This window comes from Rhopalosiphum maidis, chromosome 2, assembly GCF_003676215.2.
Source record: "Rhopalosiphum maidis isolate BTI-1 chromosome 2, ASM367621v3, whole genome shotgun sequence".
NCBI classification, from domain to species: domain Eukaryota; kingdom Metazoa; phylum Arthropoda; class Insecta; order Hemiptera; family Aphididae; genus Rhopalosiphum; species Rhopalosiphum maidis.
This window is the reverse complement of record NC_040878.1, coordinates 86,240,001-86,260,494: the sequence shown is the minus strand read 5'-3', so window position 1 is coordinate 86,260,494 and position 20,494 is coordinate 86,240,001. Positions and strand designations below refer to the sequence as shown.

At 30.4% G+C, this 20,494-nt stretch overlaps 4 protein-coding genes across 7 annotated transcripts; 3 read left to right on the top strand and 1 right to left on the bottom strand.

Moving 5' to 3' along the window:
• The first annotated feature begins 281 nt into the window (after positions 1–281).
• LOC113552814 (histone RNA hairpin-binding protein) lies at positions 282–3,340 on the top strand. Of its 4 annotated transcripts, none has more exons than XM_026955758.1 (5): positions 282–567; positions 672–1,341; positions 1,519–1,629; positions 1,693–1,866; positions 3,078–3,340. In XM_026955758.1, the coding sequence occupies exons 2-5, from the start codon at positions 788–790 to the stop codon at positions 3,244–3,246; spliced, it is 1,008 nt and encodes a 335-aa protein (XP_026811559.1). In that variant the 5' UTR covers positions 282–567; positions 672–787; the 3' UTR covers positions 3,247–3,340. The 4 variants fall into 4 exon arrangements, with proteins under 4 accessions (XP_026811559.1, XP_026811557.1, XP_026811558.1 ...); XM_026955756.1 differs by having other exon boundaries at positions 637–1,341; XM_026955757.1 differs by having other exon boundaries at positions 282–588.
• A 1,139-nt stretch (positions 3,341–4,479) lies between these two features.
• LOC113552261 lies at positions 4,480–6,389 on the bottom strand. The gene is made up of 3 exons (XM_026955048.1): positions 5,492–6,389; positions 5,291–5,426; positions 4,480–5,225 (listed from the first exon to the last, which is right to left on the bottom strand). The coding sequence occupies exons 1-3, from the start codon at positions 5,635–5,637 to the stop codon at positions 4,656–4,658; spliced, it is 852 nt and encodes a 283-aa protein (XP_026810849.1). The 5' UTR covers positions 5,638–6,389; the 3' UTR covers positions 4,480–4,655.
• Positions 6,390–6,473: 84 nt separating this feature from the next.
• LOC113552262 (phosphoglycerate mutase 1) lies at positions 6,474–8,310 on the top strand. The gene is made up of 4 exons (XM_026955049.1): positions 6,474–6,687; positions 6,893–7,125; positions 7,235–7,499; positions 7,708–8,310. Exons 1-4 carry the CDS (start codon positions 6,588–6,590, stop codon positions 7,872–7,874), a joined length of 765 nt encoding a protein of 254 aa, XP_026810850.1. The 5' UTR covers positions 6,474–6,587; the 3' UTR covers positions 7,875–8,310.
• Positions 8,311–10,750: 2,440 nt separating this feature from the next.
• Positions 10,751–11,724, top strand: LOC113552630 (receptor expression-enhancing protein 5-like). The gene has a single exon (XM_026955478.1). It carries the CDS (start codon positions 11,212–11,214, stop codon positions 11,722–11,724), a length of 513 nt encoding a protein of 170 aa, XP_026811279.1. The 5' UTR covers positions 10,751–11,211.
• Positions 11,725–20,494: the final 8,770 nt, after the last annotated feature.

Sequence of the window (20,494 nt, the reverse complement as noted above, 5' to 3'; positions counted from 1 at the left end):
CAAGTTGATGTTGAATTAATAATTATACTTGACGATACCGGAATGATATCCCGACGTGTTGTAATACATTAAATAATAATTTCTAGTAAATACTCGTATTTAAATTTGTTGAATGAATAGAATGATAGTTTTCAGTGTTTTCAATAGTGTTTAAATTTATGTAACGCACAAAACGAGCATTTCTGTGTATTGGCACAACTGTATTGGTAAAAATACCGATTTCCCGCGATTTTTGTTTACATATGGGTACGGTGGTATCTAATTGTATACTAAATTTTAACAATAATGTTACCAAATATCATATTAAATATAATAAATATTAATGTTATTAATTTTTAGTGATATCTTTTGATTGTTACATTAGCACGCCGTTTTGGCGTAATACTGCGTTTCGATTTTGGAATATTTTTTTCAACGATTATATGGAAAGACGAAAAATATCGTACAATCATATTTTGTCAAAGGCACAAAGTGTTCGACTGTAGTTTAGCCAGTTTGTCGCGGTTGCTCTAGTGCACGCGCCAAGCAGTCCGAGTACGACTGTTGTTTCATTGTTTCCTGTTTTTCGTAAGTCGTCACTACCAAAGTGTAGGTTGAAAAAACGTAATTTAAAATATATATTATTTATATCGTCAGTCGTCAGTCACTACTATCACGCGATATCGTTGCAGCTGACCTCTGGCTATTATTTATACCGTTCGCACCGAGGCACGCTCGAATTAGTCAAATTACACTTTTCGTTGGTACGTCGTCCCGCCGCACCGACTTGTTTGGTAACCATACCGCGATGGCCGATGTAAAACGAAAACTTAAATCCACTGTCACTGATCTATCCGGTAAGAGTTGGGCCGAACTCTGCGACAGTTCGCAATCATCACAGTCGCAGACAGACATTGATTCGCCACTAAAGAACGTTGACGATCCGAATGTGAAGAATGGCGACGATGAGGACGATCTGTACGATATGGTTTTCCAGCCAGTTAAAAAGGAGTTTGTCAAAGCTTCGACCCAGGACGACCTCAGTTTGACTTCTTTCATGAACAATGTACACATGGTAACGCCAATCAAACAGGAATTCGATGAAAAGACGCATACGTTTGACGAAGATACCATTTGTAGTCCATTTGTAAAGGAAGAGTCAAATAAAACATCAGATAACAAACCTAAAGAGCTGGTCTGTAAAGAAGAAAACCTCAAGAAGGATGTACAGCATGCTAAGAGAAGATTAACTTCTGAAAGCGAGTCTGTGGTTACTGATACCATGTCACCTGAGCGGGTCAACAAAATTAACAAAAAATCCACAGATCATAAGAATATACACGACTCTGTAGAAAGTCCCAAGTAAGCATGTATTTTTGTTAAAAATTTTATTAAAATAAATAAGTTTATTGTTTAATGAAATGTTTTGAATCTTGTAGTTAGTCACTTCTATATTAAAAGTGTTTATTATACTGAAAATTATCCATTTTTATTAATTCAGTATTATTTTGATGATTTATATTTTATGTTATTTTGTAGAGTAAAATTGGGACGTGAAACAGACGCATTAATTTTAGCAAGAAGACAAAAACAAATAGATTTTGGTAAAAATACCATTGGATACGTCAAGTATCTAGAACAGGTTCCTAAGTATGTACTTTTATATATTTTATAAATTAAGTAAATAAATTATTATAAGTATTATTTTTTTAGACATGAACGTACAAAGAGGCATCCTAAAACTCCTCCAAAAAATTTGAAATATACTAGGCGAGCCTGGGATGGATTAATTAAAAACTGGAGAGTTAAGTTACATTTATGGGACCCTGATAGGAGACATGATGATGATGATGCCTTGACCACCGGTTCAAGTTCAAATTTGTGCTCGTAAGTAAATTAATATAAGAAACATGTGCACTATATATACATTGCAATGAAAGTAAACGTGGATTTTTAAACATTATTTAGGATTGATCTAATAATAATTAATATCATCAAAGTTTTTTGTATACATTGTGTAACTAGTAATAGCCTTTAATAGGTCTGAGTGGAAAATCGAGAAATTGAATACTTTTCCAGTAGTCTAGTCTTGGGGGTTGCAAACTTAATTTATACTTGATCACAAACATTTTTTTATGAAATAACATTTAATAAAATAAATATAACTAGAATATTAGTGAATACTTTCAATTTGATCAGATCAATCAGGTATGTTACACCGTGAGCAGATATGTAATTTTTTTAACAGGGTTTATTTTTAAGGGTTACGATGTTACATGTAACTAGTTTATTGTATATCAAAAAAATGATCTCAATACTTAATTTAAATTATAAAAATGTATACTAAACAATCTAATATTTAAAGAAAAATATATTTATTAAAATTATAAAAATTGTATTTAACACGTTCAGCTCCGATGACAATGCGTAGTCATCATAGGACAATTACTTTTATTCGTTATTTAAAATATTTGGCTGGTTGTGATCGATTATTTTACTTAATAGGCTATTCAGTATAACTATCAAAACATTTAAAACAACAACAAACAGCTGGTTCCGATCTGGCATTTGTATATGTATAATTTGCCTAGTCTTCACGAGTATAATATTATCAATATTTACGCGGCTAGTAACACCCAACTTCTGAAATGTACGCGGACATAAACATGTTAATAAATTCATCATTAGCATAAAATATTTTAAAATGTTTTGGTCAGAAAATAATAATTTGAATGACAATATAAATATTCAATTAATTGTCAATTTTGATGATATAAACATGAAAAAAAAATTCTTCTGATGTTATTATTTGGAAATACAGCTTAAAGTTATGCGTAATAAAGAAAATTTTAGTTCCGTCAAAATAAACATTGCTTAGTTTTTCATGTTTTACTTAATTTAGTAAGAGCTTTTCTAACTTAATTAATTTTACTGTGAAATTATGTCTGAACAAATATAATCTTTCAAGAATAATAATCTAATATTCAATACCATCATATTATTTATTAAATAGTATTTGGTACACAACATATCATTAAACTTTAATCCAAACCATAATTTTACGTAGACATGTTGATAATATTTTGCTTAATTTATAGACTAGGATCAATGACTAGTTTGGATTCAAGTTCACAGGCCTCAGATTCAAGGCCATCAACGCCACCATTGAGGTTGTCTGAAGATTCATCACAACAAAAACGGGAAAACCATGAAGATGGTCTTACTCTAAATCAGAAGAAGTTTAAGAAATCTAAAACTGAAAATTAGGTATCTATGTATTCATAAATTTTACACTCATAACATTTATTGACCATTCATTAAAATATTTTTGATAATCTGTAGGTTATTTATTATGTATATTATATTTAATTATAAAATGTTTATTTCTATAAAACTTGAAAGAATTTTATTTATTTTCTATACAGTAAAAACTAAACATGTGTTAAATGTTAAAATTAATGGATACAAACTTTTATTTTATTAACTATATTTGATTAAAAATATTAGTTACTTAATTTGAATATATGTATGACTATCTAGGTATGTGTATATAATTTTTATTTTTATTTTTGTAATTATATTCATATTGAGTCAGTTTTACAATATTATAAACTAAGTGTTCCATTTCCATCGATTAGAACCTTGTTCGAACAATTAAGACTTTCATATATATGTTTTATACCAATTTATAACAATTTTAAATTTATAATGTCTATTTATTACTTATATTTTATTACTATGTAAATGTATTAATAATTAAATCTTGAATATATTTGTATTACATTCAAACTTTGTATAATTAATTTTTAAATAGGCATCTCTGTCATGAATATTATAATATAATAGTATTCTAATCATCCAATTATTATTTCCATTTAGTAATACACTGTATATACAGTAGAAATTGTCCAATGTACATAAAATCTTAAGTCCTAACTTCATTTCTTATGTTTATTTATAATATATAGTACAACTTTTCTGTGCACTTGACCACACTACTACAGGTATATATATTATTATAATATAAGATATTCAATTTTATCAAGTGAATTTTAGGTGAAAAATTGAAAACTATTATTTACTATAAATTGGCCTGAGCCTCAAGTTTTCAAGAATTTTAATTGTAAGAGAGGTATTTATTTACAAGATATATTATTCGGTGAATTGGGTAAGCTGTGATATTGGACGGTTGACAAGACTGCAAAAGGATGTGTTATAAATATTGTCGGTTATAAGCAGTATCAATAAAAAATATAAATCTTAAAATATTTTAGATATTTTTTTTTTTGAATTTATGAAAATCAGTACTTGTTAAGAATGAATTTTGCTACAAACTTGTATGCCAAGGTCCAAGATTACAACTTTACTATATAGCGAACACATTAATATTTTATGACATTGAGGTTCCTTCTTAACACAAATAGATAATAATATTATCGTTGAAACTATACACAAGATTAACTCTTTGAAAATAAAATAAATTTAAATCAGATAAGTTTGTTATTAATTTTTTATGTTAAATATATCAGTCTGTTTATACAATAAAATAAAAATATACATTTAAAAACAATACAAACCAGTACAACCAAGACAAAATAGAATTAAAATTTTATCTTCGGTTTTGTCATAGTTTGTGGATTAAAGTAACATTTAAACATTTTAGACAAAACATAATATCACAATATAATATTTTTATCATGTAATGCGCTTATCAACAAATCAAACTTTTTATTTAATGTTTCAATTTTATTCTCAATTGTATTCATTTGAACAGCCATACTTTGAAGTCGGTGCTCTACTTTTTCTTCGAATTGTTTGAAACTAACCAATTTGAATTCACCACCTTCTGGATCACTATTTGAAAATTTGGAATTATCCATATTATTAAAAATAGACATTAAAACATCATTATTAATTGATTGTGATTGTTTAAGGCTTAACATAGAAAACAGTTTTAAAGCATTTAAGTCTAATGGTTTTGACTCTAACAAATGTTGAACATTCTGCATATTTATAGGACCCAAGAATTTGTTAGAATGTTCTTTCACCTCGGTTAAATAAATAATTATGCCAAAAATCCAAATGAAATCTGAATTATTAAATTGTTTTAATTTTAAAGCACATTCTGTACTGTCAATGGGTATCAAATGAGAGTACATTTGAACTCCATCAAAATCACTGTGACTTATAGACTGATGTATAGACACATATTCTCCAGTCTTCCCAAACAGTTCTATGATTCTGGCCTGAAAAACAAAAAAGTAATTGCTCTCATTAAAATACATCATAATGCAAAATGACACAATCTTACCTCAGAACACACAGCTACTCTATCTATTACATGCGTCGGTTCACAGTTTATATTTATGAATAAGTCACTTTGATGTTCAGGCTTCTCAAAATTCACGCTCTTGCAATCAAATTCTGTTATTAATTGCAATATATCACTGCAATAATAATTATAACAATAAAAATAATAATAATTTATATTTTAAAAACAATATTGTATTACAGTGTTTTGGTATCGATGTCAGATTGTTTTGGACGGGCCACAACACAGTGTTCGATGTCCATTCCACAAACGTTTGACTGCCAGTCACACTTGACTTTTACAGTGTTAGTAGAAAACATAGTGAAATTTGCAGTGTCGTTTGTCATCTCAATTCTCGGGTTAAAAACGTCGTTGTTCAGACTGAAGTTTACAAATGCTTAAAATTAAACATTTTATACAATTTAACCTTAATACTGTCAGTTTATTTGAATACTGAATTATTGACTTCTGTTCATTTATGACTTGGGAGATATTATTCAATAATCATCGCCAAATGTTACGGATAAATAATATATTATTTGTTAATAGTTATTAGTTGAACATAAAACTACAATACTACAAACTAAAACACTATTATAATAGTATACATGCTATATGCATAATGTTAGTAAATAGTTTGTATTTTGAGATCCTGATAAACAGTTAAAGTTAATATCATTCATTGACCTATAGTTATAGTTTGTATAAGGTCTATGCACAGATATATAAAATAAACTTAAAATAAATATATTTTATATACCTGTGGGTCTATGATATCATCACGTGTGTTTAGCGTATTTATCGTAATCGGTGATTGTAATAAATATAATTTCATTGAAGAAATTTACAATTAGTTTTTTCATCCATGACAACATATGCCCACAAATTTTCACTTCAAATAAACGGCTAGAAACTCGAAAATTTGTAATAGTCCACCGGTAACGTATTCGATTTTTCGCGAAAAGCGAGGGTTTTTACTCTATTTTTGAATTATGTTACACACGTCGTATGTGTCTATGACGATGTAGTAATTAATATTCTCTCGACATTTTCAACAGCCGGAGGTATGTTTCGTGGAATTATCTTTCCAGTGGAGCTCTTAAAGGTTATTACCATTTTGAAATTTGGTAACACTTGGTTTTATGCTTATCAGTAGTGACGTCACGACGTTTTTCTCATTAATTGAAATTTGACTTTTAGCAAATGACAAGGTTATAAAAACTTTCAATTCACCTTCAATAGTTCGTTAGAAGACTTCAATATTTCCAAATTTACGATTTTCAATTTACGAAATACAATGGCCAAGTACAAGGTAGTGATGGTTAGACACGGCGAAAGCGAATGGAACCAAAAAAACTTGTTCTGCGGATGGTATGATGCTTCGTTAAGCCCAAAAGGTTTGTAATTTTGTACTATTCGAAGATTAAAGTGCATAAATTATGAATTTTGTATAATTAAAAGAGTTTATACCTCAAATGTTATGGAATCAGATTTTTTATATTTAACCTGAGGGTTATTTAGAGTTGTATTGTCGATTTGATGTTGATATTCTATCAATTTCAATTTAATAAAGGCTTGTGCCATTACTTTTTTGTTGAGTAGGTGAAGAGGAAGCAGCAAACGCTGGTAAAGCATTGAAACAAGGCAATTACAAATTTGACATAGCACACACATCTGTATTGAAGAGAGCACAAAACACTCTGGGTGCAATATTGAAAGAACTTGGCCAAGAAGACATTCCGATATCTAAAACTTGGCGTTTGAATGAAAGACATTATGGTGGCCTTACTGGATTGAACAAATCTGAAACTGCAGCCAAATATGGCGAAGCACAGGTAATATAATCATACTATTTCAATTTTTTGTTATTTTAACATTATGTTAAGTTTAATTTTCATATCTAATTCCAGTATTAATATTTATTGTTTAATATTTTGGTTTCAGGTTCAAATATGGAGACGCAGTTTTGACACTCCTCCACCTGCCATGGATACAGACCATGCATACTATGATCAAATCGTAAATGACCCCCGTTACAAAGATGAACCTTCAAAGGAAGAGTTTCCTATGTTTGAATCATTGAAATTGACGATTCAGAGGACATTGCCTTACTGGAATGATGTTATTATTCCTCAGCTAAAAGAAGGAAAACAAATATTGATAGCTGCTCATGGAAACAGTCTTAGAGGAATAGTCAAACATTTAGATAGTGAGTTTCCTATTCATTTATTTTTAATTATGTGCAATCAGTATTCAATTTTGAGTTATAGCTACAATTTATATTACTATACAGTTATTAATTGTATTGAGAAAGACATTAATTTTGACAATTTTTTTTTTTTTTGTATTAAATACATTGGTTAAGGTAAAAATTAAAAAAAATAATTATATTTATTTACATAATCTGTATTTTTCAGATTTAACTGAAGACCAAATCATGTCTCTTAACTTACCTACTGGTATACCATTTGAATATGAATTAGATGAAAACTTTAAACCTGTGGTTTCAATGAAGTTTTTGGGTGACGAAGAAACTGTAAAAAAGGCAATTGAAGCTGTTGCTGCACAAGGCAAAGCAAAATAATCGTTGAAAAAAAATAAACCTAATCAACTATACAAAAATTTAAATACTTATTAGTAGCATAAAATATTTTTAAATGTATTCTTTACATAGTATGTTAAATTATTTATGGAACTATTAGGTAAATATAAAACCATTTATTCACTAGATACAGTTATAAAGTATTTTTATGTATACAGATAGTATACATATTGGTTAAAGTGTGAAAATATTGAAGTATCGTAAATTAAAATTTAGTGAGCCTTGAATGTAATCTGATTACCGAAAGGTATTTATTTGTTATTAGTTATTTAGAATTTAATATTAATGTTGGCCTCTTTTATTGTCCTGTTACACTTTGCATTTATTACTTTCTACCTCCAAAAATTATAAATATCTTCTTACATTATTAAGTAGTTATAAAATTCAATAATTCAATACACTTACATTACCTATATTATGAAATGTGTTAACTTTTTGCTTTTCTAGTATATAAATATGTTTTTACTTTTTTTCTAAAACTGCCTACATTTCAATTTTTCCATTTTTATCATTTAACAAGTCAGTTTCTGTATTATTCAATTTTAAATTATAAATGTGCTTCGATCATTTTTATTCTGTAATTGTGGTTGCTACTAGCTATGTTTCATTGTGTTTCGTTCTCATTTTGAACATTAGGGTGACTTACGAGTATTTCCGGCTAATTATTTACTTCTACTGTACTTTCATTGGCCAGCGAAATGAGCTTCGTAAATCTGAATTGAATTTTGAGCATTTTCAATAATTTTTCTTTTAGTCTTCAGAACAACTGTGTATACATCTAGGCATATGTTAAACAAGTTGGCAGTCAGTGCCGTATGACGTATTTAGACATTTTGCGTTCCTAAGCAAAAACAAATTGGTGTCCCTTTAAAGGGCCCACCCAAAAATAAGATTATATTCTAACATAACTCAATTTTTTTGGTAAAAAGGGAAATAAACAAATTAGACGTGTCATTCACACTACTAATTCATATAATATAATAAATATATTAGTAAAGTACTCGGGTTATTTGTTTGTATCATTATATTGTACATTAGCACCTACTATTTACTAATTACTTAATTAATAATACAATTCTAATACAAATTAAATTTTAATTTATCTACACACATTTTATCAAGTTTTAATATGTAGTTGGTTTATTGTGGTTTAAGGTTTTAAATATTTTAAACTTTTGATTTTTGCACATTTTAATCTTTATAGTGTAAAGTTAAGAGCTCTGATTAGTGATTAATATATAGGTAGTTAATTGTTACTAGTAAGTATAGTTTATATTTTATGTTATATACTATATAGTGTATATTTACTTTCAACTGTTGAAGTTTTTTTACGAAACAAGTCTTGAATTTTTTAATATTTGTTAATAACACAGTTGTTTTTTGTATTTTAACAAAGTTTGCTTACAATTTTGACAACCACTCAACTTTTTTTAATAGATTATTATTTAAATAATATATAAGTATAAACATAGGTATAAATTAGGAGGCTTAGCCCCCCTACATTTTTTTAAGATTTTCAAGAAATTTAAGGTTGTTTATGAGAAAATATAAAATGTAAAACGTAATTCTCAATCAGGATATCCGATAGCCGATAGGTATGTGTTATGTGAACATTTAAGCTTCATGAATTTGGAATTGTAAATTTGTAATAAAATTAAAATGATTGGGCCTGTTCTATGTTTATAATTTTAGCTCCACCTTCCATCAGGGGCGTATTTAAGGGAGAGGCCCGTGCCCCCTCCCATTCACCGTATTTTATACTTATTTTTATCATACGAGATATTTTACAACTCTACACCCCATGTACATGTACGCTAATTTGAACTTTTTGTTTGTGCCCCTCCCTTAGATATTTCTAAATACGCCCCTGCCCCTTCTAACAAAGCAAATTTACGCCTATGAGTATAAAAGAAATAATACGTATAGGTAATCACATTAGCATCATCGACAAGTACTGCGGCCCTAAACGCTCGAGTTAGTTGACTAATAAGTAGGTAATAGAAATTTGAATTAAAATGATAATATTTGAAATAATTTCCATCGAGTCTAAATATCTGCACGTCCAATTTTTCGAGATCACAGAACGGCGTCGAAAGCGTGAACAGTTACTATATGCTGATTTTTATGTATCTTTGTCAATATTACCGATGGAACTAATGATGCGATTTAACTTCTGAAAAATGATTTGAATTCCTTAGTAAATGGATCGATCGAGCCACATATTAAAATTTAAAATTCGAATAATATATAATCAACACTTACATTTTCATAATTTTTTTTAATAATTTAACTAAATTTAAAGGAGTTTGAGATCTAAATTTGAAAAAGTGATCTAATCAATCACAAATAGACATATTCACATATTGATAAATTCAAATCGGTTATCAAACGTATATAGTTTATAGGTATTACATCTATCCCAATATATTTTGTTTTTGTTTTGTCTTTAATAACGTAGGTATTTAATGATTTAATTTAATTGTACCTATATCGGTTAGGACGGTTAGGTTACCTATATCAATTTAACTTTTAAGATATACTCACATTCATTATACGTCTATGATCTATACCCTATGTCTCTATACTATACAAAATTATTATATATATAATGATATTACTACATCCATCTGTATGTTTGACAAAAGATTTTGTCGATTTTATGCATTTTAAAATAAACTGATTTTTATTGAGGTACGTTTTGAAATTTACCATGCATTCCGCGGCCCCCAACAGTTTTAATAATATTTATACACGACATACGTTAATGAATACATTTTTTTTTAAATTAGTATTTATATTGATTTATTTATTCATTTATTGATTGTTCAATACAGATTATTTAAATTTTTTGTGTCACGCTTATAATTTTTATTTATTTACATTGTAAAAATTTTAAAATTTCCGCGGATAAGGGTCCGTAAAAAAGTGTTTGCGGTCCGCCAGTTGCAGGTGACCCCATGACACGGGGACTTCGTTAACACGGTAATAGGTAACGTCGCAACGACCGATTTTCCGTGTCTGGCCCGCAGCAAACGAAATCACATAACATTGTTTTATGTTATTTTACGGCGTACCTTCAGCCGGAGCGGAGTCGTCGTCAAGTGCTCGTCTAAACGTTGCTAACCCGATAACGACGTGTTTATATCCGCGAATCAGTAACAAACACACAGTGGTCGTCGAACGCGCAATAAACAGCAGAACACGACGATATAATATTCGCGACGCTCTACGACGTGATAACAATAATAATACCGGACCCCCGCGATCGGCCCGTGTTGTGATGACGTGACGTGCGGTACGCCTACCGATATCGTACGACATGGCCAGGCTGACGAAGGTGGAACTGGTCAGGGGCGTCATCGGCGACGCGCTGAACGACAGGTCGAAACCGTGGCACGCGGCGTTCGTGTGGGCCGAGGCGCTGACCGGTTTGCCCAGGTTCCGCGTGCTGCTGTGCGTCGTACTGGTCGCATCGGTGCTGTTCATGTTCGAGCCCACCGCGGAACTGATGAGCAACGTGTTCGCGCTCGTCTTGCCGGCGGTGGCCACGGTGTCGGCGACCGTCTCGCCGCCGGTGTGGCGCAAGTACGACCGCGTGTCCGCCGCCGACGAGGCCCGCAACGAGAGGTTCGCGTACTGGATGACGTTCGCCGCGGTGCTGATCGTCGAATCGCTGTGCCGGCCGGTGTTGCGGTTCGTGCCGCTGTACCAGATGTGCCGGACGTGGTTTTTCGTCTGGTGTTCCGTGCCGATCCGGGACAACGGGTCCGCGTACGTGCTCGACGCCGTCGTACGGCCGTTGTTCGAGATGGTCTTCGGTTCGGACGACTGATGATCGCGTCGACGTTTTATTACAAGTGTATAATTATATTAAAATAAAATTATAATAAAATCTTACATTTCGACGAACAATAAACAATAAGCGAATTCGCACATATATTTGATAAAACTTAAGGTATATCCTCTATAAGTTATATGTGTACGCTCAGTACACCGAGTACTATGTAATTCATTATAACGATTACAAATTTCATCAACATCAATTGATTTTATAATCAATTACCAATTACAAATTACTTAAGTACCTAATTAGCCTAACCCCGTCCAGTGTCGGAAACAGTTATATTATATATATAATAATTACAACTCCATACTATTTTCTTGAAATGTATAGGTAATTGAGAAATGTCGTGGCATAAAGGAAAAATTGCTATGTTCATTGAATGGGTAGGTACTCTGTAAAATGTATGTATATATATATATCAATACCAGAGTGAGAAATTTTAAATAGATCCGAATAATATTATTCGTATTAAATGAAAATGTACATAATATATTAGAGTTTGCAACATCTGTAACTTTGTAACTATGTGTATATAGTGTATGTATGAAACTATGAAATGTATATAAAATATATAATGTGTTTGAGTGTCCCTTATTAATCAATCTCAATATTTCTCCAGTCTCACTGAATTTGTGTATATACAAGAAAAAACGAGGTGCAAAAAGTTTAGAGTCGATCTATTAATGTTAACCCGTGCCGAATTGAATTTGAAATTTGAGTACATTAATTCACTTGCAATTATTGTTTAATGATATATTTGAATATTTCACATTTTTATACATATCTCATTTACAGGTAGAAAAATTGAAACTCGTTACATAGTATGTTTTAAATGAAATACTATTTTCTATAAATTATATTCTAACATACTTTTTCTTAATTATTATAAGCAGGGTTAGGATTTGTATGCAATAAAAAATTGTAAAATATGCAAAATTATGCATTTAAATTTTTATAAGATAATCACAAAATATAATTACAAAAAAACTATTTAATGAAATACATCAGTGATTGGTTGTTCGTATTAATATAGTATAATCGAGAAATAATATAAAATACTTTAAAAATAAAATTTATAATTCACATTCAACAGTGGAAATACGTGTTACGACCACAGACTTTTTTTAAATTTTCGATTATAAATGATCGGCGATTGGATCGTAGTATTGATTTATATTGACTGAAGATTGTATCGCATACCTATTGTACCATAAAATTGTATTTATAAAAATAAAATTTATGTTTGACAAAAAAACAAAGTTTCATACTTTAATCAGCGCAAGGCTATAATTAAATAAGAAATATCAATCACGAAATATACTATAAAACGTGCATTTTTTGTATTCTTATAATCGAAATATGCAATAATATTCATTTTATTCAATATATGCAAAAGCATGCAAAATAAAAACACCACAATTTATCTCATCTTGAGGTGATTTGTGGACATTACTGATAAAATCAATAATCAGAAGTTGCAACAAAAAAACACGCTGTTGCATATAAATCCTAGCCCTGATTATAAGTATAACTTGAAAGATATATTGACATTGATGTTCTTAGATATAAGGGACTGAAGAAGGCCAGTGGTTTTTCTAAAAAATGTTTTAATTATTTTTCTATTTATAACTCTACGACGTACATAATAACTAAATAACAAACATGATATTACGACGACGACGGGTGTATCTACTCGAGCAGTGCCGTAGAAACCACCGGTACAGGCGGTGCAAAACCGGGACACTTGATCTTGAAAGGGCCCTGCAGATTACCTGATAATGTGACCAAAAATATTAAGAGTATAACAAAGAAAAAATAAAATAATGTGAGATGATGAATAATAGAATGATCTTTTAGTTATTAATGTTATTATGTAGGTAGACGGTAATAGTTACATATAATGTCGTTAGCATGAGACGCGAGTTCGACTTAACCTATAGTACAATAATTAGTATTAATATAATACTAGTTAATATCTGACTTATGACAAATATAATTTTGATAATTGTTTAATACTATTATTATTATTATCTTTACAAAGAAAAATTTAAATTTGACTTTTTTTTTATAAAGATCGATATAGATATTTACTAATGTTTTTATACCAAATAGTATTAAAAAAAAATTTTTGTAGTCACCATACCTATAATTATTAATAATGTGTATTTCAATCAATTTTTTTTTTAAATTTAAACAAAATAAAATTTAAATTATATTATTAAATATATAATATTATTATTAATAATAATTTTGTTTTAATTTGTTATGTATGTTTTATAGTAGGTATATGAATAAAATATAATACATCATTAACATTATATAGTGATCTAGTAATTTTAAATAGTGAATACCCAATAATATTAGATTATATTATATAATCTAGTTATTATTATAATGTAGGTACTTCATAACGTTTTAGATGTTAACTTAATAAAATTCTTTGATATAACATTAAATTATATGAAACTTGTGTAAATTTATTTGTCTTCATATATTTATTCAATTGACTACTACATGTAATTTATAAATGGTACACTATAAATGGCTATTTAATTAATTAATTATAATTTACAGGTACATTTTGGCCGTTTGATATCTACTTTTATGTTTAATAGAATGGCAGTCTAATAAGTTTCATACTAAATAACAAAATTAACTAATATAATTTTATGTTGGAATAAACACATTTTATGGGCAAAGCGCAATTTGAAAAGCCCAAACTAAGTCACATTAGTCACTAATAGCGTTTAAATTTATGGGGCACCTAGACCAATTTGCACCAGGTCACACAAATATCTAGCTACGGCACTGTACTCGAGTGTTTACATACGAGGGACGTCCAGAAAGTAAGGTTACAACATGTGTTAAAAATTGTAAAATGAATATATTTAAATGAAATTTACAAGATAAGTGTCAAAACATTTCATTATTTCTCTACATAATCGCTATTAAGATCAATACATTTTTGAAGCCTAGGGACCAGTTTTTATATACCCTCGTCGTATACCTTCCGCTCCACCTCCCGAAGCCAATTTTCGACAGCATCCTGGTCCTCCTCGTCATTTGAAAATCGTTGTCCACCCAAAAACTCCTTCAATTTATTGAAAAGATGATAATCCGATGGTGCCAGGTCCGGGGAGTAGGGTGGGTGAGTCACAATATCCCACCCAAATGAAACAAGCAGGTCCTGAGTGAGACGGTATGCGGTCTAGCGTTGTCATGAAGGAGTGACACACCACGAGTCAGCATTCCTCTCCTTTTGTCCTTGATTTTTTTTTCAACTTCTTGAGTGTCTCACAGTATGCAGCTGCATTTATGGTGGATCCTTTAGGCATAAAATCGACCAATAATAACCTTTTCCGGTCCATAAAAACAGATGCCATGATCTTTCTCTCTGAAAATTGGACTTTGAATTTTTTGGTTGATGGTGAATGGGTATGGCGCCACTGTAGAAATCGCCTTTTTGACTCGGGAGTATAGTGACACATCCACGTTTCATCACCAGTCACAATTGAGTCAAGAAAAGTTTCACCTTCGCTTTCATACCTTTCAAGGAATACAGAGCGTATCTCACATCTACGGTAGGTGGAGCGATTGGAGGACGAACTGTTTGACGCGTTTGGCTGCTGTGACGACATTTCGTAACGGACTGAGGCGTTTGATAATTTGTTTTGATCGTTAGAAAATTCTCTTCATGACATTGGTGACAACTCTGAAAAACAAAATTCCCTTCGTCCTACACAGCCTTTGTAACCTTACTTTCTGGACGTACCTCGCAGTTATAAACATTTCATAAAATTGAATTCATTGGCCGGTACAGCTGAACTAAGCTTTTAAATAAAAGCGAATTATAAACACACAAATATCACAAATAGCGGTTTTCAAAAGAAGATAAAGAATATTGGTTTCACAAAATATTATATTATATTTTTAAACAGTAAATGGAATATAATCAGAGTGCACAATAAAATATAAATATTAAAAATTACGTTCAGAAAAATAATTAAAAATGTAAATATAATTCAATAAAAAAATATACATAATTTATTTTAATTTTTAACCTAACGAGTTTAAATAACGTTTTTTTTTTTTGTTGTGAAGGACGAGGAACACGAAGATTCTAGAAATTATATAGATACACTGAAATGACAAGTTTTTTCCACTCGTATTTTACATGAGCGGTGTTGAAAAAACTTACTTAACGGTTAACGTTAAATATCTACTATATTACATCATTATAAAGATAAGACTCACCATTAGAGCCTCGTACTCTAGTCTAAAATTAACATTTTTCCTATTTTTTTTTTTCAATTGCACTTGGATCTAAATTTTTAACTTTACTATTTAAAATATCTATATTTCTACATTTTATTCCAAAAAGCATGTACATCGTCGGACTTAATTTTATAAATCTCCTCATATAACTTTCGTGAAAAATAATCAAAGTCGAAACTTGAGTATTTTGTAAATCTTTTATAAGCCACGCAGGTGTCAGCCTTAAATTTATACCAATATGAATTGTTTATAAGATTAAATTTTCTCTAAAATGATTTTGTATTTAGTATACGCCTTCTTGCCTCTTGGACAGCGCAAACTGAAGTACGTATTCTTTACCCATGCAAATAACATCATCCTATTATGGTGGCAGACAATTAAATGATTGAAGCTGCAACATCAAATATTCTCTTGGGTGTGATGAACAATTCTTGGTTGGTGCCACAATATTTCCGTGCTTTGACTGCAAATTCATATAAAATTATAAAGTAATTAAACAAAAAGAAAAATGATTAAATAAGAAAGGCTGAAACTTGGCGATAGACATAATTCTCATTGGTTAATTTATTTTTTTATTGATTTAAAATTACGTAGGTATATGAAAGGATATGGGTTAACGGACAAAATACTGTGAAACTTTAAAGTTAATGAGAGATACGATAGTAAGAGAATTAACAGCACTAGATAACAGATTGCTTAGTAAGTCTTGTTTAATTTATGTGCACGGCCAACAATTATTTTGACAGGAGCGTAACAGCGACGAGGACATTAAATGCCTAAAATAAAAATTGCAAGTTTTAAAAATCTACATTGGACTCTTTCAAGCTAAAGTAGAACACAGTACACAGTATGTGGATCCCAAATTATTGACCTGTAGTACTTTAAGATGGGTTTCATTAGCATCTAGATATGTCGGTGAAAATGTACAACTCCAATCAAATGATGCAATAAACAAACAGTTATATTTATGAAATTATCGTTACGAAAATTGAAACACTATTGCATGCGTTCACAACAGGTTAGGTTATGTGTTAATAAAATACAATTTAAGAGTTATCGATTTGTATAATTTTCGCTAATACGTATTATAAAGTCACAAGGGACTTTAAATAGGCATTCAAACGCAAATAAATTTATTTAAATTTTAAATTATCACGTCACGATCATTTGTCATCCGTTAGATTGTAATGACTTTATGGATACCGAACCAATAATATTATATAAATAGCATAAAATGACATTAGATAAAACCCTTTTTTTTTGTAAGATTTAATCCCAGTTGTGTTTTATATTAATATAGACCAATCTTAAGCCAATTGTATATAGTCGGAAAATATTATCTGAAAACAAATTTTCCGCTTTTTTTAAATCGAATTTTTAAGCACCTCAATTTTATTGTTAAATTTCAATATTAATAATTGTATAATGCTAATTATATTAAAGTAAAAATTAATATTGATTTAAAAATATAAGAAGGTTGATTTCAGATACACAAATTCAAATATGTTTTCAGAAATGTTGTATGATTAATTGATAAATAGAGGTTAATTAGTATAATTTACAAGATATTAGTACTTTTAGACAAAAAACAACTACATAATAATAATTAATATTTGTGTAGCATTCAATGACATGTGTACATGATGTTATTATGCATGCATGTGCGTGTCCCTGCTATTTCGTTTACACTATACGCTGTTATCACTTATTAGTTACAAAGACGGCTTCAAAGGGGGGTCATAGGAGCTATAATTTTACATACACGTATACACTTAGACAATCTACTATTTATTAAACTCTTTAAAACCAGTTGGTATCGAATCCACTTTATTCCAGTAATATAAATTCATAAATTGAATTAATATTTAGTATAAATATACTGCATTAAATTTGTAAGTTCAAAGTATAAAATTAAACACTTTAGATCTTATGAACAGCGATTTCCGTTTATTTCATCAGAAAAAGCGTGATTAATTGTTGAATAATATACTAAAATACGTGCAACATTTTTTACATTTTTAAATTAAAATTTAATATTGAAATCTAAGTCTCTTCTATAATCTATACTCGTCGCACGTTAAAGTTAAAGCCACATTTCCAAAAAACAACACTTCCTCCACCATTTTAGGTGATAGACGTGTGTTTGGAAAACCAATCAGAAGTCGACTGCGCGTAACTGACGTTAAATCGACCGCCGCCAGGTCATGCTTCAAGACGTGCAGGAAGTACACATACTGCATATATGTATATGAATAGCAAATATTTAATATGAATATTGTCTCCGTTATAAGTCTGTTCCGCGCAATACCATTTCAATGTATAAACCGTCAAAAATATTAGGCTAGTCGGGACCATACGCAATTTAAATAACGTTTTTTATTCAAAAATCTATTCACATTGTATTTGTTTATATCTACACCGTGGTCCTGACGATAACAGCAGCGCCGTCTACCGCCGTGCATTTAAACTTATCAACGAATTTATAACAGACTTAAACCACTAGACTGTGATGCCGTATACGCGTTTTTCGTGTTTTTACTTTTCAGTTTTCTGATTAAAATCTTTCGTGTCAACCGACGGTTAACACTTTTTCTCGTAGCCATCGTCAGACGCCATTTTCTTCGTAAAAATAAGGGAAGGGTAATCCGAAAGTCTTACGATTGACAAAGGATGTTATAGATATTAATATATTTATTCAAATCTATCACGCCGATCGCATAAAATAGCTTATTACCTACCATTATTGATCGTATCGATCATATTATTATTATTAAATAATGATTGACGATGACATTTATTATTACGTATCGTAAAACAACAATAGTGTATTATACACTTTGAAGCGACGAGCCTGCGTAATAACGTAAAAATAGAAATAAAAGAAATATATAAAATTAAAAATAATGTTAAAAGGGTGAAAGTGATAGATAGTAATAATAAGGCCACATCCCTATTGGTATATGAGTCCAGGTCTGGGTGATTCTTCCCTACACTCAAAAGTGCTGGAAATAAAACTACATATCACATATTAACCTCAGATTTACGCTATAATCTTTTTCCTGATGTTCGGAGGACTCGCGAGGTAGTGTATTCGATAGTATGATCAAGTGCACCGTATGTAGAATATGTGTATAAATTATAATGATATTAGTATATATACTGCAGTGTTTCCCAACTGGTGTTCCGTGGAACCTAAGGGTTCCGCCAGCTGGTGCCAATGGTTTCGTGGAAATTTTGATAAAATATAAATTAATTAATAATATTTTTGATTTGAACAAAGAAAAGCTCCAACAATTATATGGGGGTTCCACAAAACGTTCAAGCTCCTGCAGAGGTTCCGCGAGTAAAAGAAGTTGGGAAACACGAGTATATAATTTATTATTATCATGTACCTCACCTGACTGGCAGCAATATATGAATGTCATGCAGTGATACAGTAAGGTGACACAAACAAAGAACTCTCTGATGAACACGAGAATCCAAATAAAAACAACTCTTAACTCGTTCAAAAAGAGGCACAGTTGTCGCTTGCAGGATCTGGTGTCAAAAGACGTTTCTAATGTGACTGGTGCACATGCACTGATGAGAAAGACGACGTGGTCATGCAGGCCAGAGTCGCAGGCGACCCCATCAAAAGCCTATGCGTTTTTAAAGACATATAGCTTTATCCTTGGTGGCAGACACTCTCATTGGACCATCCCTTATGCCTCTGGCGGCACACGAAAACATCACACGTCCTGGGCCCCCTTGTCACAAACACGCGTGAGTTTCTATATATGTGACCTTATAGTGTAAATCGTCCTTTTCATCAGTGATAAAAGATGTGTATATTGAAATTAACCATAATCTGCACGTGGCCACTTGACCGTTATTTATTTAATGTGTTTAAACTGCTATACAATTATACGATTGTCAGCATATCATTACAAGCCGATACAGAAAAATTCCAAATCTACGTTTGGAAACCAACTACCAAGGGTAGTCATGTTTAATTAAAATGGCCTACCATCTTTAGGCCCTTAATATCAACGGTATAATTATTACGTGTTATAGCGAAATAAAAATCGTTCGTGGTTTGAACGTTTTAAAACTATTTTAACATTATTTTTTCAGCTTTGATTTTTTTTTATACTAAACAGTAAATAGCTAATTTATTACGTTTTCGATAAACGTTAATATAAAATATATTATTATTTTTTCGTTTTACGTTTTAATTAATACGTCTTTCAATCGTATCGTCCAAATACAACTTTATAATCATTTAATCTATGTAGTTTTAGTGTTATACACTTTATTATTCCTCCCTCAGACTACGTTACTTTGAGTCGTCAATATTATTTGTATTAAAGTGCAGATTATCATCATTTTATTCTCTAACTCAGAGGTTCCCGACCTTTTTTGACTCTCGGCACCCTTAGTCATTTTCTAAAAATCCGGAGGTACCGTATGTCCTATGGACTAAAAATATATTTCAAATAATTTC